This window comes from Triplophysa rosa, linkage group LG10, assembly GCF_024868665.1.
Source record: "Triplophysa rosa linkage group LG10, Trosa_1v2, whole genome shotgun sequence".
Classification (NCBI taxonomy): Eukaryota; Metazoa; Chordata; class Actinopteri; order Cypriniformes; family Nemacheilidae; genus Triplophysa; species Triplophysa rosa.
Genome location: NC_079899.1, coordinates 23397173 through 23418880, shown reverse-complemented (window position 1 = coordinate 23418880; position 21708 = coordinate 23397173). Strand labels below are relative to the sequence as shown.

The window sequence follows — 21708 nt, the reverse complement described above, 5'->3', positions numbered from 1 at the left end:
TTTTACTTTGGAGTAAATGTGTGGCATGGTCTTTCTGCTTTAATTTAAGCCAATAAAGACAACGTGATGAATCAGAATATTTCAAAACTTTATTAGAAATGAGAACTCTTATTTTACATAAAGATACAATGGCTTTGCTTAGGAACCTAATGCCTTCATTCCATTCTGTCCAGGAATCTGTAAATAAACTGAAGTCACAGGGAAGCAAGTTTTCACAATTTCATCTCAACGGTGAATTAATCGACGCCTACAGCATAAAATGTTCAACATATCATGGGTTCATCACTCTAGACAGCTTGGTTTAGGTTCCTAAATGGTTGAGTATATACAGTCTAAAGATGTGCTAATGCTTCTACCAACTTGACATAGAAAAGGAAAATTAATATACAAAGATGTACTGTTTAAAAAATAATATAAATCATTTTTACAGTTTGTGTAAAATGTATTTTCAAATACATGGTTTCGGAAGATCTATTTACAATAGGAACAGTAAGAAACCCCTGGGCTTAACATACTTGTGTAATAAGCAACTGATTTATTCAATTGGTCAAGAACTCGAAAAGAAAACAAGAAATGTTTAAATTAACAAACAAAGTACCAGCAAATCAAGGGGACAAAAAGCAGGCCACCAGTTTCTGGTGTTCCATTAAAAGGTGTTGGAAATAACTCGGGTTATTTGGGCCTAAATGAAATGAACGAAACGGTAGAGGACACTTGCACAGTAGTTACCCAATTGTGACATCACATTCAAACGATCAAGATGACTTCACAAAATTCTCATTTTCCTTCTACCCCACCAACTGAACCGAACGTGGGAGGATTGTGTGATCTCATCTTGTAAAAATTACAAAAACTATGTCCACGGACTGAATAAATATATTTAACAAGTTGCAAGATAACACCTTTATTTTACACAAAAATGTCAGCTCTAGAAATCTTTCATTAAATAACTTCACGGCTGTGATATATACTTTTTGAAATTTTCCATACTAAAATAAAAACTCTGCAATTACATATAAAAAAGACAAAATACAATTTGCAAAGGAAATTAGTCCACTGAAAACAGATTTGTCTCGTATTCCACTGTAAACATTTGCTCAGGTTTTTTTCTGTTTTCGTTTTTATTTTCTTAAAAAGTCAACAAAATAGGTTTTTGCATAATTCTCTGCGCCCGCACACCAAGATAAGTGGAAGACGCCGGCTGTGGTTTTCAGTAAACTACATTCCCTTTCGCAATTGACTTTGTCCTACTTTTCCAAAATAGGGCACTCTGCTGTAACACATGTACTTTGGCAGTTCTGATGGAGCAAGCACATTACAATTGACCTTTCATTGAATAACCATGTCCAGCTGGTTAAGTGACCATTACCTAGGGATCTTACACAAGGTTCTTACCATGTTCTGATAGAGGACCGTACAAATGATTGACTACTGCATCCAAATTCAGAATTCTGTTCAGGGTTTGTAGAGAACGAAGTGGAAAGTGCCATTGTTTTCTTTCTGGATGGATAAATTGTAAGCTTTTGTTTCATAGATTACATTCAACCCTCACGTAGAGTCTGTTCCCTGGTGCTGTAGCGACAGTGAGCGAGTGGAGGCAGGATCAGTTTACAAAGTGCAGAAGGTGAGAGTGGCCATAGGAATCGGAGGAGACATGGAGGCGGGCAGTCTAGTGCTATTGGCTGCTTGCTCTGGCTCATCAGTATGCACGTCTCCGAGGAGGCAGCAGGATGCTGAAAAGGCAGAGGTGGGACGGGACGGGGCACAGGCGTGGCATCACCTGCACTCCACGGCCACAGTGTTTTGAGTGGGGGAGGCTGAAGACGGACTCATGCCCGTGTCGGACGAGCCCGATGATGTGGATGCCGTGGTGTGGGACACTGTTGATCAAAAGTCAAAGGTTAATTCACAAAGATTTTTCTTCTATACAGTTTACACTTTCTGTCCTCACTGACAGCGAGATGTTGGTATGGACAAGTCAGCCCTGACTTATATCACTGTGCAATATAGATCTTTGCTAAAACGGCCACAACTTTTAGCACATCAATCACATTCTGACATACTCAATGACACGTGAACTTGAAATAGTACTGCACAAATCCAAGAAAGCCTTTGCACTTATGTTACCATCAAAAAAAGCAAGTTAGGGTCTGAAGGCCAGAACAGGACTGTTCTTCAGAGCACACCTGGCGTAATTTTAACAGTATGTTCACAACACAAAGGAAATGCTAAAATGAAATATTTATATTACTAGTATCAACATGTTTAACCGAACGTCTCCCCCTGCTGTGTAAAATGCTGTATAACTGTTATTTCCAGGTTGTTTATTTGATGGTTGCCATAGTAGCAGTTTCACATGAGGATTACAATCCAAAATTCTAAACACTGACACACAGTGTCTACGCCATTCGCAACCGGCTCAATGTGCCACGACAAAAGACATTAGAAATGCATTAGAACCCATTATCATTTAAAATTGGTCCACACTGGATGCGGCGCGACAATCCCATTGGAACAAGCAGGTTGTCATGTCCCGTCAGTCGCGTCCGGTGTAGACACGGTGTAAGAATCTGTCAGAGGCTGTGTTTCTGTGCAATGGCAATTTATTGGCTGATCTAAAACAATCTTTAAAGACTGGATTTTCACAAGATTTCACAATTCCAACAATGCAAATAAAAAAATTAAAATAAAATAAAAATCAGCTTTATTCTATAAAATCAAAAGGCAATCATACCTTCTCTTTCCTTCTTTTTTAACCTTTTCCGCCTCCTGTCGATGGACGCCACCTCAGACTTGAGTGACATGTAATACTTCCTGATTTCCTGCAGCTTCTCTTGCAGGAATGAAATTCGCTCAGCGCTCGACATGTTGTCCAGCTCAGCTGTGGAAAACAGAAGCAGGACCCAGTCAGTACAAAATTCATACTCGACTACAGAAACGACAGCACAGACTTGTAAGTTGCTTTGGATAAAAGTGTCTGCTAAATGCTTAAATGTAATGAATTCACTTTAATCAATCAATCAATCTTTATTACAGACTCAAGGTCCAATAAAAAATAAACAATAGACAATAAACAACATATACAACCATAGGATCCATCACAAACAGAGTTACAAAATACAGCAATACCAGTGTCTCCACAGCTTTGACTGATACAGTGTAGTACTAACCCCTATATTTGATAAACCCACAATAATTTCATTTTTAGCAGCATTAAGATGACAGATAAAACTATACATATGATTTCGTAACAGTGCTTTAAAAGTGATTACTCTTACACTCACAAACATTTCACTTGCACTATGCCATCTAAGTCTCCTTAGTAAGATTCTCATTGCATCATTATAAGCTACTACAAATGGGCAGTATAAAGTGTTGTACAATATTCTTTAAAAAGTGACACCTTCACCTCATCTGAACAGAAACTAAACTTACGTAAAAGTATATTCGCCTACATATACATCACACGGCGTTGCCTTTCAATATCCTCATCATCTGGCATGCGTTCAGTGATAATATGTCCAAGGTATTTTACTTTCGCACACACAGTGAGACTCTTCTTAGACAACTTAAAAACTGGGAAATGTATACTTTTATCCTCCTTAGTTCTGCAAATCATAACCACACACTCTTATCAGGATTATATAAAATATCATGTTCAAGACCATAATCAGAACATAAGTTTAACAGCTGTTGAAGACCAGCACTGCTAGGACTAAACACCACAAGATCATCTGCATACATAATATGATTCACTAAAGTATTACCAATCATACAACCAGTTTTACAGACACTTTAGAAGACGAAGATGATAAAAAACAAAAATAAGCAAATGCGTCGACCTTTTATTTGAATCATCCTACATAGAAACCAAAATTTTCCATTAACTCTTCCAATACTGGCACATTTCAAGAAGAGAATAATGAGAAAAAAAATGTCAATGGTTTTGGACACCATGGTAAGCTTTTACCATGTTTTACATCAAAACATGCTACCGTTAATATGAACCGCATTATCTTTGATGCATATCAGCATTTAAATTGCACACCAGTGAAACTAGCAGTATTTTGTTTTGCTGCCATCCGCCATAGATATGCTCCATTACTCCTGTGTTGTGCGTGTGTTTATGTCGCATTCACAATGATGCTACAGCAGTACAGGCGGCGCAACTATGACGATTAATTTTATAATCTAGTTGAATAAACTACTGTGGAAAAGCAAACTGAGCCGAAGTGAAGTGAGCTGTACCGAGCAGTCGTACTAAACCTGACGGTACCATGCAGTGGAAAACCGCCATTACAGTACAGCTCAGAATTAGCAGTAAACTGCTTTATATTAATTGGGAAGTTGCACAGCCACATGTCTGCCAACCATGAAAACACATCTACTAAGTACATGTATAAACATCTGCAGTTAGCAAAGCATGAGAAACCACAATGTAAATGTGTCAGTGTAACTTTTGAAAAGCTTCAAAACTCACTCAGCTGGCAGGACCACTTCTGTGCGCGGGGGGAGATGACAGACTGCTTCTCTTTGTGCTTGTCTTTCTCCGTGTCTTTACTGTTGGGAGAAACCAGAGCAGGTGATGGAGAAAGCTTCTGACTCTTGGTTAGGCTGGAGTGCTTCACTGGGGTTAGCTTATTTGAGCTGTCCATGGCAGACAGGTCCTCACTGTCGCTACTGTGACCTGGAGACATTCGGAGAGATTGTCAGTGTCATTCAATGCAAGGCAAGTTGATATTTATTAAAGTATGAACAACAGTAATCATGATGCTTGTGATTGATAAGCTAAAAGTGTACTGCGACAAAGCTGACCATCTGAAAACTGGAGCAGAGGGGTCAATCAGACAGCCAAGAGAAGTGTGACATCACATGAAATCAGCGATGTAAGCGAAACCATTCTCGGGTATCATCATCTCTGACCTCATTTGTTTTTCACAAACCTTTAGTTTTTCAAAAGCAAATAATACTCGCTCGCAATGACTTTCAGACAAACCGATAACTCACCTGCTCCATTCTTTTCTGTTTTACAGACCACACTTGAACGTTTCTGGCTGCGTTTTTGCTTCTTGGCCAATGAGCCGGTAGTGCAGTCTAATAATCTCTTCTGACCTAAACATTCAGATTGACAACAAAACCAATGAAAAGAGTTACAAAGTCCAGATCATCATGGACAAGCAAATGTCATTCATATAAATATTCAGAAACTTCAAACGGACCTCTGTCCTTTCCATCTCGTTCCTGTAGTGAGATGCTGGAGTTACTGGAACTGGCGCTAGCATCAAAGCTATGAGTGGATTCATTCTCTCCAAGACCTTCCTGTGACTCCGCCACGCTGTCCACCTCGATCGTGGCATCGCTTTCGCTTTTTGTGCTGTGGGACTCGTCCGGGCTCGGGGCAGATGACGGGGAAAAGAGCCGGGGAGGTCCTACCTGAGCCAGGGCGTGAGGAAAGTGGTCAGAAATCTCCAGAGGCTGAAGCGGAGCTTTCTCTTCCTTCATCATCATCAGTAACTCTTCACCAGATGGTCTGTCCTTCTCCTCTGGGTCATCGAGGTCCACTTCATGGCAAACCAGCGCTTCTGGGCCTATTTGAGGCATCATCTCTTCGTTTGTGGCTGTTAAGGGATCCTGCAGCTCCAGACACAAAGGTTCCACCCTGATGTGCACCTCTCTGGTGAGAGCGGGCATCTCAGACTTCACCTCCAGATCTTTGCTGGGTGATGATAGTTTTGGGGTAGGATGTTCTCCGAGCTTCTCAGCTGGCTCAGGCCTCCTCTCAGACTCCTGTGGCGATGTTTTTACTGGAGACAGCATTTTGGGTTCATCTTTTCTGTCCAGGCGAACCTTCTTTTCCGACGTCCGCTGTTCAGTGGTTTTGCGTTTCAAGGCGCTGCTTCGTTCTGGAGGGCCAACGTCCTCCGTGGCAGAGTCTGTGTCCGAGCCGGGTGTCTCGGGTATTCTCTCTGCAGGACTGCTATGGGGCGTTTCCTGGGATTTCTTAGCAGGACGTGGAGGAGTGCAAGGTTCCTCTGTCTCTAAATGATTAGCAGTGGCAGGTGTTTGCGTAGGAGTCTCCGATCCTGGTTCTCTCAGCAGAGGCCTCTTTGCTCTTGATTTCAGAGATCCGTCATCAGACTCCATAAACAGGGGTGTCTCTTCTTCAGGTTTGTCACTCTTCTGGAAATTGGGCATCTCTGCAGGACTGTTGGGACATTCTGGCTCAGACTGCGTAGATTCTGGAATTCGGCTCTCTTCCTCCTGAGGCTCCTCTTTCACCTCCTCTTGTTTTTCTGTTGGGGGTGCATCAGTTTTCTCAGTCCACTCTGGCTTCGGCTCAGGAGAGTCCTCGCAGTCGCTGTCATCTGAAGAGTTTCCTGAATCTAAGAACAATGAAAGTTAACTGTCACCTATAAATCCATATCAACCATATTGTCATATTTTACAACTAACTAGACTAAAAGTGTACATGAAAACATGTGAAAACTGGAGCAGAGGGGTCAATCAGACAGCCAAGAGAAGTGTGACATCACATGAAATCAGCGATGTAAGCGAAACCATTCTCTGGTATCATCATCTCAGACCTAATTCAGTTTTCATAAACTTAGTTTTTTTAAACAACTTTTAGACAGACCACTTACTGCATAATTTACTTGATATGCAGTAAGTGGTCTGTCTAAAAGTTGTTTAAAAAAACTAGGTTTACATCTATATTTTAAAGTAGAATGCATTGGTTTTGGAAACCAGGTCCTTCATCCATATTAAGCATTTAAGCTTAAAGCATTGCTAGCTGCTTTTTGGACTTACCATTAGACCCTCTGTCAGAATCATACATGCCAGAAGTTCTCCTTGTGCGTCGACGAGGGGTACCTGTGCAAACATTCTCCACTGTTAATCATAACAGTTCATCTTATTCAAGAAATCTGACTATACACATAGCATCTGACAACCGTACCTTCTCCATTCGGCAGGACAGATGCGTCTGTGGGTCGCGAGTTCTTGCTGCTGGATCGACCCTCATTGCTGGGGGTCTTGGACACACTGCGGGATGTGCTTGGAGGGGTGGATTTGAGTGGAGGACGACCACGTCTTGGAGCTACTTTGACCTGTTTATCTTCCTCTTTCTCTTCATCCTCTTTATTCTATGGTGAAAAATCATGTGGGCTTTAGAAAATGTAAGAAGTCCTCAATAGTTAATAACAAGTCTTATTTTGCTCACCTTTTTCTTTTGCTTTCTCTTTGTTCCACCCTTATCAACAGGCCATATTATTCTATCGGCTTTAACCCATTCATCATATCTGTTAGAAACAAAACAAAAACCTAATTTAAATAACTGATTTCAATATACACATACAAATTTGAAGAATGGGAAACTTAACAGGCAAAGAGCATGTTTGACATTAAAAAGAGAGGTGATCTCGAGAAAGGTGTGCAAACAAATTTCATCTCAAATATTGAAATACTGGAAACTCTACAGGTAATAGGCCAAAGGTTTACTAAGAGAGAGTTGAACATCAAAAACTGGAGCAGAGGTTAATCAGACAGCCAAGAGAAATGTGACATCACATGACATCAGTCAAGTTAGCGAAACCATTCCCTGGTATCATCATGGTTGACCTCATTTTCTTCACAGAAACCTTTCATTCTCACACACATCTCATATTTAGGCACAAATAAAAGGCATGAGAAGTGTCAAAAGCTTCAAAAGCCAAAACACCTCATCAAGGCACATCGCTGTCTCACCTCACGTTCCAGCCGTAGTAATGCACCAAGTAGAGAACCTCGCCATTATCAGTCTCAGTATTTTTGATGTTGGCCTCATAGATCTTCTGTGTCTTTCCCTTGCCGTATTTCACTTTGACTTTAGTGCCAGCCAAAGAGTGCTCAGGGTCTTCACAGCCATCACATTCCCTCTCATCTCTGTCAAACAAATGCAAACCATCAGATTTATCTTCCACAGAGTGATTCATGTTTGCGTTTTGATGAAAACACGTGAAAGGACACAAATAGCTCAAATGCCATTTCTAAAGGGACATATAACAGAAATCGGAGTTGTCTTTGAAAGACTTGCATTGCAGTACATCTATAGAGTACATCAGACTATTTCAGTGAAAATCCAAAAATGGCATCAGCAACAACTGTAAATTATTTGGTTATCTGGCCTTGCCCGATGCAAAAAGTAATGCATTACAATACATTCACAGGAAAGATAAAGCTGTCGATTTTCATTTATCTGTGCTTATTTACAGAGATCAAACACATACAGATGTCTTAAACATGTTCATTAAAACAGCCTGTTTAACTCTAGGGTCAGAGAGAATGTCGTCACAAAACACTAAAAAGCATCTGTTCTTGGTGCCAAAAAATAACATTAGCTGACTTTGAAGAACACAAAAAAGCTACTAAAGTGTAGAACATGGTCCCATCAAAAGCAATATGAAACGACTCTGAAATCACTGTTAAAATGCAGAGATTCATCAGACAGCCAAGAGAAGTGTGACATCACATCAGATCAGTCAAGTAAGCGAAACCATTCTCTGGTATCATCATTTTTGACTCTGCTGGAACAACCAATTTCATCCTGACCATACACTTTGTGAAATATAAAAGTATTGAACAAAATCTAACGTACCTGTCCCTGAATCTGAATCTCTCTCCATCGTCCTCTTCATATTCATCATCGTCCAGCTCCTCATCATCAGAGTCTCTATCAGAGTCCTCAAGGTGACGGCTGCGTCGTTTCCCAGGATTCTCTTCATCGGCTTTCTCCTTTGGCTCCTCTCCACTGGCTTCTCCTCCTCTTGGTGCCTCCTCCATCACTTTCTCCTCATTCAGAGAATCCCTGCCCTCAACTTTTACAGGAGGCACGGCGCTCCGCCGTTGGCCCTGAAGGGTTAAAAAACACATTTGTCATTTAAATCTATAGTGTAATATGTCCATGGGAGCTTGTATATGCTATTTTACATTGATACATTTAATACTATACTAGCTTAAAAAGAAATTGTAAGCCATTTCTTTTTAGGCCGATTTCCTTGAAAAAATAAATACGGTCAACAGCAATACAACAGCATCAGTGTTTGGATCATGTCAATTTTGACCAGCCCAAGTTTGGGGATAAAAATTCCTGTTTGCCAAACAATGGTACGGGGAGTGCTTGGAACTTGTTTGAAAGCAGTCATGGTTATGTGCAGTTCTGTTTGGTTCAGCTAATACCGCAGAAGTTACACAATTCAACCGTTAAGCAGAAAATCTGGATCTGGTTATAAATTGGCATTGAGGCAGCAGGATACCAGATCACAGCAAAACAGAAAAATGCATCAAAATCTTATTAATCATGCTTTTTTTATGTCTAGCCTTCAAGGTTTTTTCCTGCAACATTCACAAAAGTTCAGTTCAGGTAAAACATTAAGGCTGCAATTACATCCTTCACTTCCTGCACAACTAAAAGACAGCCATTAATCAATTAAAACCAGAAGATGCGTATCAGACAGCCAAGAGAAGTGTGGCATCATGTGACATCAGGTCATGAAAGCGAAACCATTCTCTAGCATCATCATGTGCATTTCCTCCCTAGAGCGCATAAAGCTTTGAATCCAAGCATTATTGCTCTGTGGCTCGCAGGTCAACAAGTATGACAATCCCACATCCTGAGTGCAGCCCTGTAGAAACTCACCCTGGGCGAGCAGCTATCTTTGTGTCCCTTTTCGCTCTCTGCGTCTGACTCATCTCCATCCCCGCTGGTTGCAGGCTCTGCTTTAACCTGCTCTCTCACTTCCTCCGTCGCCTCGCTCTCGTTTATCATGGGCCTGTCGCTCTTCACCCCTGGCAAGCTTTCCGGTCGAGGCTCGTTGTGGTGCACCGTCCTGAACTGGATCTGTGCCGAGCGGCAATACTCCTCAAAACCGTACAGGTACCTGATGTTCAGGACACAGAATGAGTCATGTTGCATTTCAACACTATTGGGAGTTTTATGTTGAGGGAACAATGTAGGATATTTCGAAAACAATGTCTAAGAACAGCGTCTGTAGTGCAATATAACAGACCGCCCCCTTTCACATTTCAAGGTTTAGAACACAGAAGTAAACAACAGAAGGGTAAAAAGCACGGCTAGAAAATGTTGCCACATTACAGTTTCTACGATGGATTACAGCTGAGCCAAAGTTACTGTCACTTTCACAAAAGCTATCTCGGAAGTTTTATGTCAAGGTGATTTATTTAAAGGGTATATAGATATTTATGATGCAGTGCACTATTAAACTATTTAAAGGGTCATAATTTGCATATTGCATTTCTTACATATTGCAATAAGACTAGAATTATTTTCACCAGCAGGCTAACAAAAGCTAGCTAGCACACTTGGCTGCTAAACATTCAATATGAGTGTATGTACGACAAACATGTTTTGTGTAAGTTTATGTACACACTGAAGGACAAGTTAAAACTTTCCGTGGAGATTAAAAGCAGGCGAAAGATTATATCCATAATCAATAGGTTGAAAACAACTAATTAAGCTCAGCAAAGTGTAGAATTGTCTGTTTGCTAACTATACAAAAAGATTTTTGCTAGGCTATAAAACACTATCTGCTGACAAACACAACCCAAAGCAGCAGGAATTGTGCAAGCATGCACTTACTTTCTGTAAGCCGTTTTCACATTGTAGGAGGCTGCAGAGTTCAGGATCGGGATGCCGAGATCCATGTAGATCTGCTTCCAAATGGATCCGCTCTCAATCTGCAAACATCAATAAACAGTTCCATTACCAAACTCTTCAATGATGACTTATAGTAATGTTCTTACTGTAGAGGTCATTGAGCTATGCAGATCCAGCAAACATATAAAGCCAAATAACACATTTTAGTTTCCTTCACTCAATGAAATGAAAACCAAAGGCCAACTTTCAGTTCACTTTTGTCAAGGTCTAATTTCTCACTTGCAGAGAACGATAAACAACTGTAGGAGAGTGAAGAACACTCACATTGTCACAGCCGCCATGAATATGGACCAGCCGGAAGAGCTTGAAGAGGTTAAGATCTTTATAGCCCAGCACTGGAGGTTTGTTAATTGGCGTCCCTGGAAGAAAAATAAAGAGGCAGAAGCGTTGAACTGAAAGTTGGCATTGCAGAATTAGTCATGGGGTCCTCCTAAAAAAAAAAACGTGTCTGAGCCTGTTGGGCCACACAAACAAGATTATAGTAGAGCAATCTACCATGATCTACAGCAATGGTTCTCAAACTTTTCAGATAAAGTACCACCTTTAATAAAATTAGTTGTTCCAAGGACCACCTAATGACCGCCATAGAAAAATCACATGAATAAACATTAAAATTAATAGTAGAGCTGTGAATTTTTATCTTTACACCTCGTCCTTCAATTCTAATGTATTATTAATAATACAAACACTTTTTATTTGCAAGCTGTTTTCAAACTAAATGACATGTTTTTCCATGTCTTTCAAGTCAGCAGTAATAGTGGACACAAAACACTTTTCTGTAGTGCACAGTAAACAGGGCTCTGTAAATGACTTTTATGGGGGATTTATTAACTTTGTGGGGACTTGCAGAAAGACTACAAACCTATATCAAAGACAGACAATGTAGAAAGAATATTTAACAGACGATAAATATTCATATACTTAAACGTCAGGAGAACAGCTGTATATAACAAACAGAGACTCACACTCACGCGTCAAAACTAAATCACAACACACGCTTCATTGATTTAACCTCAAGTAGATGTAGACACGTGTTGAATTAGTGCTTTACAGCAATAATAACAGCTTTAAACAACGGTTCAAGTGCAGAAATACATAAGAAGCTTAATTTGCACACAGCTCGTCGGAAGAGAGAGAGTGAGAGACGCACAAGTGTCTGTCTGCTCCCGCTCTGTGTTTGAGCTGCCCTTCACGCACCTGAGTTACATAGACCAATGAAAAATAAACGATAATTGATACAACTGCATTAAAATTGCGCATAGGCTATATGTATTCTGTATTTATCGATCATGTATTAAACATTTTACATTGTATTTAAAACACGAAATGAATATACAGTTTTTAATTTCCTGTCATGTCACGTACCACCAGGGGTCTCTTCAAGTACCACTAGTGGTACACGTACCACAGTTTGAGAACCACTGATCTACAGTATTCAGACATCAGTGGAATTTGGTAATCCTGGTTTTCTTTTTACATTATTGCGTGTTAATCAATTCTACTTGGGATGTGCAAACATTACCTCTGTCCTCCATAAATTTGTAGAGCTGCTGAAGAAAATGGTCCCTCTCCTCTGGATCAGGTTCATCATCAGGCTGGTTAAGAAAGACACAAAGGCCCAACAAAGTCATAGATAGTTACTCTATAATATCAGTCAAGCAAAATCATTTATAAATATCATTGTCACCTAATTGCAAAAGTATCCATAATTGGTGGTAGGGTCAAGTGCTAAAACAAAGTTAACATTCAAGCCCTGAAATCATATCTTAAAAATATCATCAAAAGTGTGTTGTTGCTAGTATTAGATAACAATAATAACAACATTTGAGTAACCGGTTGTAATACTAGAAAACAATTTCTATAGCAATTTAATCCTGTTTTTAATCCTATTGTAGTACCACAGAAATTAAAACTCAGCAAATGAGTTGTGCTGAATCAAGCTTCAGAGTTTAGCTATATTTCTTATGATCTGATACATTTGAGGGCTCCAGACTGCAACCAGTTTGAGACATCGCGAGCATTTTTTTTTTTTTTTACAAGTACTATTTTCAAGTACTTTTTTCTAATTGTTATATCTCATGTGAAAAGACGAGTAGATCGCGAGCCCACCAGTGTAGGCCTATGTGTGTGAGAAGGGGAGTCCAGCGCTGCTTGGCTGGGTGACTGATGTTTCTCTCTGTCGTCGCATCGGTCACAGCTCAGCTCAGCTTATCATTGACAAGTTAACAGACACAACGTGAGCACATTACTGTGATTCGCTGTTTGCTGTGACTGATTTTTTGAGCCTGAAGACAAACGATTTGATATTTGAGACGTTTAAAACAAAACTAACAGAATACGCCATTTATCTGATTACTTGAGACAGCGATGAATCATTTCCAATCCGTTCACAACAAGAATGAACGACAGGCGAATGCTCTTGTTGAGTTTTATGTGAACTTATTTTTACATTGTGTTGTGAACATGATAAAAAGTGTTCTTAATACACAATGAATTCATCATAAGAATGTAGTAAGACGAGCCCTTTCATTTTGCTTTAACACTATAAACAACAAAATATATACTTTTCATACAAAATGACATGTACATTTTCTGTTGGTTCAAATGAATTTAGAATACTAATTTGGTCTAGTGTATTGAGAGTTTAAACACTCCCTTTACTTAGCACTTTAAGCTTCTCTGTAGGCTCTGCCACTTTTTAAATGATGAGCAGAACCAAACCACTGTCACCTGCAGTTAAATGCATAGACGGGTAGTATTTTACAACTATTTTAACACATATTTACATTTCTGTACAAATGTACACTAATCTAAAACTGTTCCACAGAATTCTGCAGATATTTCCAAAATTTTAGCACAGAATTAACAAAAAAGTCTGCAGATTCCATTTGACCCTGGTATTGAGTAATGTCATATCATCATTTCTGTTAGTTTAAGTCTATTTATTATCAAAGTATTTGTCCCCAATACAGCTGGGGGAAAATGTCAACAATTGCATTGCAGGCTGATATAAGGTGTGCCCCTAAATTTGCTGCTTGCTTTTATTTTAATAAAATAAAAAGCAAGACAAAATTGTTATTGCACAATTGTTCAACACAAGAAGGGGCTAAGGAAGCTGTTGTTGAGATTGTGGTAGTAAAAACTTTGATTCAAGCCATAAACTTAAAGAAAGCATCCACACGCTCATTGCTGCTATTAACCATTTACAAGAGCAGTTATATAGCATCTTTCCAATGACAACACTCTCAAAAAGAACCCATCTTTCCCCAAAAATATTTTCTGTGATGTGCACGACCACCTTCAGTGAAGAGAGAAGACTCTTTCAGATGAGCTCAGCCCTGCCCACCAATAATCTGGCACACCTCCACTGGGCCTCATCCAATCCCCAAAGCCTTTTCACAATCAAAGGAACGAACAGTTGCCATGGGAACGTGTCAGAAAACCAAGCAAATGGCCATTTGTCCAAACTCGGGGAGCAGGAAGAATGAGACATTGTTGCATGGAGCCTGGGGACTTTCCCACATGCTGGGACCATTCAGTGGACTTAATCAAGGTGTACGAGAACATGAGATGTAAAGAGCCGAGGAATGTCTTCACAAATCAACAAAAATATCAACACTGGGGCTCTTGGTCAGTACATGGCACCTGTGAATGTCATTATACACCTTCAGTACTCCTGGTGCCAACCACTTTAACCCTAGCTACCTTTGCAACACTACATGCCAAACACTGGGGACCAGGACCACAAGTTGAAAGCAATAGTATAAAACAAAAACAAAAATAAACAACAAATCAACAAAAGAGGAAAGATGAAGATTTATTTTTGGACCATGTCGAAATAAAACACTGTTGTTGTAAATATTTATTGAGCGAATTGGCAATGATGAGCAAGTTAAAGTCTTACCTCTTCTTGCTCTGGCTCTTTCAACTCTTCCTCACTCTCTTTGCCATCACCATCATCTTCTTCATCCTCTTCATCACTGCTTGAAGACTCCAAAATCTCACTTAGGTCCATTTTCCAGCTGTCAGGGACCTGTTTGGACTGTAGAAAATGTTGTACTGCTTCAAATCCTGTCCAGAGAAAAATAAATTGTGGATTAGAGATCTGACACTGGACAAATTAACCAAAGTCAGCCAAGGTCTCATACCTTTCCTGTTCGAGTATTCAGGGTTGGAGATGGTGTTGATGTTCAACTCCTGAATTTCTTTGCGTGCCACTGTGTGACTATAGGGGACAAACAAAAGAAAGATCTGTCAGCATGTTCAGGTTATTTACTGAAACGTACCATGATTTTTTATTCAATAACAGGGCTCGACATTAACGCTCGTCCGGGACAAGTGAATGTTTTGTATGGGCAAATGAGAGAGAAGTTAACTTGCCCGACCAGACAAGTAACTTGAAAAAAAACCACTCAGGGCTGTACAGTGCGATATATATGTAGAATAATAAGAATAGGTGCATTAGACGGAGCTCAGTGTTTGTGTGAAGTGGGTTTGACGTTGTGCTTGTTTGTGTGTGACAATAATCAATGCGCACCACACTGAGTCCAAATAACTAGATGCAGACGCGGAATCCTGTTGTTTAAATATGTCATCTGGCTGTTCTGCGTGTCTGAGTAAATGAGGTGCACGGTTTAACATACTACACAAGTGATGGTCGAGGATTTGTCTGCGTCTGCACTGAATGAGGATATAAAAGACATTAACTTCATCTACAGAGTTGTTATGAGAGTTTATTTTACTAACATTTTAGTGTTTGAGTGAAGCCATCGTCAAACTCGAGCTTCTTCTCGATGACCCGTCAAAATAAAAGTCCCGTTAACTTTAAAACTCAGATGAAAGAATACTTCAGTGTACTATAGTCGGGCAAGTAAAATTCTTCTCTCTGTGGCTTAGTTGTTACAGCATTGCGCTAGCAACGCCAAGGTCATTGTGGGTTCAATCCCAGTGATTGCACATACTTATATAAAAAAAAGAATAGTACAATGCAATGCAAGTCGCTTTGGATAAAAGCGTCTTCCAAATGCATAAATGTAAATGTAAAAATGTATAGTATTTGCTATAGAAAATTGCAGTAGCATTGTAGTATATTTTCACTAATTACTAATAATAATTACTGCTTTAATTTGTTCTATAGCAATCACGGAGAGTATAACCAAATTCAGGCGGCCACAGTGGACACTAGGTAAATCGCTTAGACGCGAACTTGACAAATCAGAATCCGAAACGATTATGAAACTTCAAATTAAATATAATTTATTATCTTCGGACAAGTAATTTTTGTACTCGGACAAGTGAATGACAAATTTACTTGTCCGAAGGACAACCACGTGACAATGCTTAATGAAGTATTATTTGTCATATCAAAATAAACAGTAACAGCAACATTTGAGGGTACTCACAATTTGGAGTCAGCAAATGATCTCACTAAACATTGGTCCTTTTTTATAGTTATGTCATCATTGCAGCTTGGAGATATTACCTTCAGAGAGAAATAAATATCTTTAAAAATCTAAGCAGTGTAGTAATTAACAAGAAATACACAGTGTATCTCACTGCAATCAAGTCTTCTACACACTCTCAGAGTCACGTTTTCAACATTAACAATGCAACTGTCTCCATACTGGCTATGTCCATATGCTTTAAAACACAAAAGTGGGTCAAAAAGCTATCCAATAAAACAAATGAAGCCAGGACTAACCAGGGCATAGAACCATGAATTACTATCCGAACCGCTCTCGATACAGGCAACTTTCCCCAAAAGATCATCATTGAGCCTCCTCCTGTCATCATCATCATCTTCACTCGATGAAGACTCCTTCTCATCCTCTGCACTGCAACGCATCAAAGAAAGCAGTCGAGTTTTAATCAATTTGTTTCTTTGTCACACTGTAACACTGGCAGAACGGCAAAAATAAACCAGCTCAGAACCAAATCAGCAGATAAACTTACATTTCTTAGATTCATTATAAGTATAATAGGCCTAGTTTTAACTTACAGGGATCTCAAACTGAAATGAGAATGACAAGCATTTTTCAACAAGCTCAGTGTGAATTAAGCTGATAACACTTCATTTGCAACACTTCATTTGCATAACATCTTTATCCACAACAAACATTTATTACACTCAGTCACTTTTTGTTTTTAGACATGCAGTCACAGTAATACAGCTAATACAGAAAACAAAAATGAAACAGACTTAAAGGGGTCGTACTTTTACAGCACTATGTGGACATACTCTAACACTCACAAAGCAAAGCTTCCCATGAAGATGTCAAACACCGGGAGGTAAAAATCCATAAATACTCACACTGCCTGTGAAGACCTTCTACCTCGGTTTGTCTTCTTTCCAATGACAGGAGTGCCAAAGTGCTCTGGGTTAGTCAGGGGCAGTTGGTCCAAAGTCTGTCAGTAAGAAAGAGATGGAAAGCCAGCAAAAAGAGAAAGAGACCCCCACAAAGAAGCGTTAGCACAAATTCGACAAAGCAAAGAAAACACATCACATCACATTCCAAGCAAATACTTCAGACCTCGCTCTCTGCAAAATGTCTCTCGCCTTTGAGACACAACGACGTTCTTCTAAGCGTCTTCTCATCTCCATCATCAAATACTGCAACGAGAAAGAAAACAACTTTAGAAACCTAATGACAACTTTGGCTAAGACCTCGATCACTGTTGTGGTACTGAAGAGCAATTAGAGAGATTGAGAGCGAATGGCTTTATGACAGCAGCTCTTCAGGGAAATTTCCTCAGCTATGCCTGTACGTACCCACAGTGTACCAGCTGGCATCTGTGAGTTTGCTGATGACAGCTTCAGTAAGTCCGCCCTCGGGGCTCCTCACCTCCACTGTTGAGCCAACCTGAGACCACACAGAAACATCACATCACTGGACCGTTTTTGCAATAAACCGCCTTTGCGAAATATCATGCTTAATAACATAACCTTTGGATAGAATTAAACATGCTTTGAGTCTCTTTTCTGAGGCTGCAACATCTAAAGCATATCTATCATATAATTAAGAACAGAAGTGACCATATCCTAATAAAATATCAAATAATCTATACCATAATCCAAACTGTGTATTTGTCGTCTGTTGTGTGTTTTGTAATATGTAGTGGGTCCTATTGTGCTGGGTTAGACCCTAATCTACAGTTAATTTAGTCCTCCTAAATATTGTTCCTAAACTAAAACTAATCCCAGGTCCTGCGGTGCGAACATGCAAACTTCTGCCAATAGTTACAGTATAGAAACTATGAAAACATTCCTCCGGTGCAAAAGGTCCTATAGCCATGACTAGGGTCTTAAATTTGATGTTTAAGTAACAAGCAGAGACTTCAATTCAGCTAGCAATTTTATTGTGCAACAACCACAAAATACAAATTTTCCACTTTACCCTTAAAGGACCTTTCACTTGGTCATCTTGGACAACTTGTGAGGTGCTGTCTCCTTTAAGCACAACCTACAAAGAAAGAATGGCAGATGATATTGAAAAGTGCACCAACAAAAGATGGCGAGAAGCCAGAGGATAGTAAAAGACTAGTAACAGAGTTCAGTGAAGGTAAAGTAATCTGGTTGTGTAACAGACAGTGTAGCGTGTTCGTCATGATCTTCAAGCTTAGCATTACGTACATTGTTTAGAGTAACTACTTAAAATCTTATTCTAGTCAAACTTAGGAACATGCACCTAAAATTCAGATGGTGCATCTGTTGATCTGTGTTAACTAAAGCTTTCAGCAGGCAAGACTTGTCATAAACCAGGCTGCTTTCGCAGAGCTTAACAGAAAGTTTAACACAGATGACATACATCAAGGATATCAACCTAAAACAAAGTAATTATGTTTGCTTGGTGACAATTAAACCATTTGAAAACTGCTTGTTCACTCACACAACATGGAAATGTTCAAGGTTTTCACTAACAGAAAAGTTTTGAATGTCATGTACAACTCATGCCCGAAGTCAGTATATTGCTTTCCAATATTGGAAAGCATGATCTACGAAAAATACATTTATTTTTCTTTGTAGGCCAGCTGACGATAACTGTATACAGAGCACCAAGAAACAAATCTGTGCTTAGTCAAAAGTGAACACAGACACTTACAAAGAAAGTTTGTTTATCCTCCATGTCACCTGACACTGGCTTGACAGATAAGACTTCAGCCTTCTAACTGAACTCTGAACTTAAAGACTCAAATCTTATGAATGAAACGACCATACGCTTAGAAAAGTTTTAACCTAGACGGACAGAAAAATTTAAGCTTACCTTAACCTTCACCATGCGTTTAACAGTCTTGATTTTTGCCTCGCAGAAGGCACCGCGGTACTTTGCGCTCACATCCGTCCCCACGGTCAGGTAGGCAGGTTCATCTGCTACCTGTGGGCGTGATATGATAAATATTGTTATAATGCATGTACAGATTTATAGCAACATTTGCGCTCCATATAATGACAATCACAAGCTTGAGTTACAAAGAACATTGTTACATTATATTTTTAAAAGACACAAGAATACATTTTATGAAAAGAGCACCTTTGGTTACAGCTTTTGCATTGGCATTCATGTAAACAACCCTTTTTTTCTGAAAACACGATGCACTTGACAGGAAAGAAGTAACAGTATTAAAGCTGCCAATGTGTTGACTGGTGACTACTTCAATCATTTGACTACTTTCTTAACCCCTTACAAAAAAATTACACGACAATCACACACTTTTCCCTCTGTTCAAGTGATGCACTCATATAAATCTTTTGTTGGGGTTAATTTGAAGAGGCGTCGCCTGTGAGAACTGCAGAGGATTCCAGACTCACCTTCATCTTGATGGCTATTTGAGGGAGTCCAGCTCGATTGGTTTCGACTGCTGAAAAAGAAAAACACACACGCATAAAGAAACAGAGTCACGATCTGCCACCATGTGCTGAAAAACGTGTCGTATGTGTACGAATGGGAAAGGTTTGACAGCACGACACAAACGCACGGAGAAAATGGTACGTAAGCTAACGCAGTTAGCCAGTACTCCTCCTCGCCCCTTCAAAATGATCAAAAACACAAGACCAGCCCTTCAAACACACCTTAATCGCTCCACCATGGCTTTACCACCGATCTGAGTCACTTAAAACGTTTTGATGGTGTAAAAACAAAAAAGTGACGGCAGAAAGAAAACACAAGCCCTTCAAAACCCTGCGTGTTTCCTTCCCGCTTCACTCACTATGTGTGTGTGTGTGTGTGTGTGTGTCACGTCGCCATCATAGCTCACACACCGTCCTGCACCATGTCAGCCCCTCCACCATCCACTAAACCCCACACTTTCCTCGCCTAACGTTGTCTTTATCGTATCTGACTTTTAAGGACGACAAACTGACGGATATGTTGGTTATTGACGCCTGTCAATCAAACTCAGGCGGTTGGGCTAAATATAGTGAAGCTGTTATGGCGATTTAAACTGTTCTTCGGGTTAGTTCCGCAACAATATGTGAGGCGTCTGACGGGAGACTTTTAGTAAACGATTGAGTTAACGTTACAAGTTTCTAACGAGAAAGCAATCGGTTTTGAATGGTTTAGTTTAAGTAAAAGTGGTCGGGTGAAACGTGATTCCTGAGAGAAAACAAGCCGACTAACGTTAGCTGTGACTAGCCTCTGCCATTCAATTTTTTTTCTCTTCGTCGCCTAAATACCTTCGCTAGAAAACGACAAATATGACTGGATTACTTCCGGACAAACGGGATTAAACAAGACATACGTAAATGTTTAGGATTATTGAAGCGAAATCGTTGTTTGTATGTTGTGAGGAAATATAAATGTGTACTTACATGCTCCTATATGACTGCTTCAGCTCAGCAGCATTCGACTAGGTTGCAATTTGCCAAGGCATAAACGAAATAACAAGCTGTTGAGCTGAGGCAGTGTTTCTCGGACCCCTATTGGCTACTGAGGACACTGTGGGCAAATTCTCAGTTTTGTGATTGGCCGCCAAATGAGCGGTTTTCTATAGGCTGCACTGATGTCCGCAAAATGATAGGTGCGTACGAAAGCGGCGCTGCAAATGACGGCTGTTCATTGGTGTTCTTCGATTCCCACTCTTTGCAAATAAAACAAACCTATCCTGCTCTCCAATTGGCGGTACGTTTCCCATTCTGTGCCGTCCCGCAGTTACGATTGGTTAAACTGACTCAGAAGCGTCCAGTCTGCTAAGCTCATTGGCTGTAATCTTGTATGGGAAGTCGGCATCTTTACGGAGAGCGAAAGCCTCTGATCAGTCTGCGCATGTCGAAGTGAAAAGAACATTCGCCATTTTGTACCCAACGTAATTATTTCGCATTCTGGATTCGGAGCCCGTGAGATTTCGCAGTGAGCCCTCGGCTGTACATTCTCTGCTATTCTAGTAAGAATCGCCCATTTTAGTCGTGTTCTAGATGTAAATGTTCTATGTTGCATTTGTAGTGTTACTATTCTGAAAATAAATCGCTTTATATCGGGTCTTTTAGAAAAGGTCAATTGAAAGCAACGATAATGGCGTCTTGACGTCTTTGCTGGGGAGGACGTCGGACGTCACGGGTTTTTGACCACGTGACGGGAACAGACTAACCAGTGTCACTCTTTAAACGAAATATGTGTGACACGTTTCTTTTTTTAGTTACATCTGTGTGTGGGGGGGGGTTTAAAGCAGTGTCCATTGACTTGCTATAGAAATGTGTTCAAAGCCTTACTTGTCCTACAAATTAATAGTTATGTTTTTCAGTATTAAAAATGACTACAAATAAGTATATTGGATGAATGTTTTAAACAGTCTCATTTATATGACTTATTAAGGTATTGTCATATTTCAGCTGTGTGGAAGTTAATGTAAAGTAAGTCAGAAAGTAACATTTATTAGTGTGCAAACTGCATGTGTAGTGCCTGTATTATTGTACTTATAAATTGGGTACCCATAAATATAGTGTAACTGTGTAACTGTCTATACAATTCATTAGGATTGACAGATATTACATAATACATGGAACA

The 21708-nt window shown here is 39.8% G+C and overlaps 1 protein-coding gene and 5 non-coding genes across 7 annotated transcripts; all 6 read right to left on the bottom strand.

The window, feature by feature from the left end:
• Positions 1 to 67: 67 nt before the first annotated feature.
• Positions 68 to 21206, bottom strand: arid4a (AT rich interactive domain 4A (RBP1-like)). Of its 2 annotated transcripts, none has more exons than XM_057344385.1 (25): positions 20517 to 21206; positions 19518 to 19567; positions 18973 to 19083; positions 18106 to 18171; positions 17481 to 17571; positions 17242 to 17321; positions 17022 to 17116; positions 16413 to 16545; positions 16114 to 16193; positions 14860 to 14936; positions 14616 to 14782; positions 12234 to 12306; positions 10976 to 11070; positions 10634 to 10731; positions 9674 to 9914; positions 8633 to 8886; positions 7744 to 7920; positions 7220 to 7298; positions 6956 to 7142; positions 6808 to 6870; positions 5220 to 6383; positions 5008 to 5112; positions 4481 to 4687; positions 2735 to 2881; positions 68 to 1880 (listed from the first exon to the last, which is right to left on the bottom strand). In XM_057344385.1, exons 2-25 carry the CDS (start codon positions 19521 to 19523, stop codon positions 1777 to 1779), a joined length of 3900 nt encoding a protein of 1299 aa, XP_057200368.1. In that variant the 5' UTR covers positions 19524 to 19567; positions 20517 to 21206; the 3' UTR covers positions 68 to 1776. The 2 variants fall into 2 exon arrangements, with proteins under 2 accessions (XP_057200368.1, XP_057200369.1); XM_057344386.1 differs by lacking the exon at positions 20517 to 21206 and adding an exon at positions 19779 to 20491.
• On the bottom strand, positions 4840 to 4922 carry LOC130560866 (small nucleolar RNA SNORD53/SNORD92). The gene has a single exon (XR_008963770.1). It is a non-coding gene; the product is annotated as a small nucleolar RNA SNORD53/SNORD92 (small nucleolar RNA).
• LOC130560865 (small nucleolar RNA SNORD53/SNORD92) lies at positions 6501 to 6582 on the bottom strand. Its single transcript, XR_008963769.1, has one exon. It is a non-coding gene; the product is annotated as a small nucleolar RNA SNORD53/SNORD92 (small nucleolar RNA).
• LOC130560867 (small nucleolar RNA SNORD53/SNORD92) lies at positions 7534 to 7615 on the bottom strand. The gene has a single exon (XR_008963771.1). It is a non-coding gene; the product is annotated as a small nucleolar RNA SNORD53/SNORD92 (small nucleolar RNA).
• Positions 8476 to 8555, bottom strand: LOC130560868 (small nucleolar RNA SNORD53/SNORD92). Its single transcript, XR_008963772.1, has one exon. It is a non-coding gene; the product is annotated as a small nucleolar RNA SNORD53/SNORD92 (small nucleolar RNA).
• On the bottom strand, positions 9477 to 9563 carry LOC130560871 (small nucleolar RNA SNORD53/SNORD92). The gene has a single exon (XR_008963773.1). It is a non-coding gene; the product is annotated as a small nucleolar RNA SNORD53/SNORD92 (small nucleolar RNA).
• Positions 21207 to 21708: the final 502 nt, after the last annotated feature.

Bases quoted from the DNA above. Each gene is read 5' to 3' on its own strand.
- arid4a (XM_057344385.1), bottom strand. The intron at 5,113-5,219 runs GTCCGTTTGAAG...CTGAATGTTTAG, and splicing joins ACGAGATGGAAAGGACAGAG to GTCAGAAGAGATTATTAGAC. The intron at 1,881-2,734 runs GTATGATTGCCT...TTTGATCAACAG, and splicing joins AAAAAAGAAGGAAAGAGAAG to TGTCCCACACCACGGCATCC.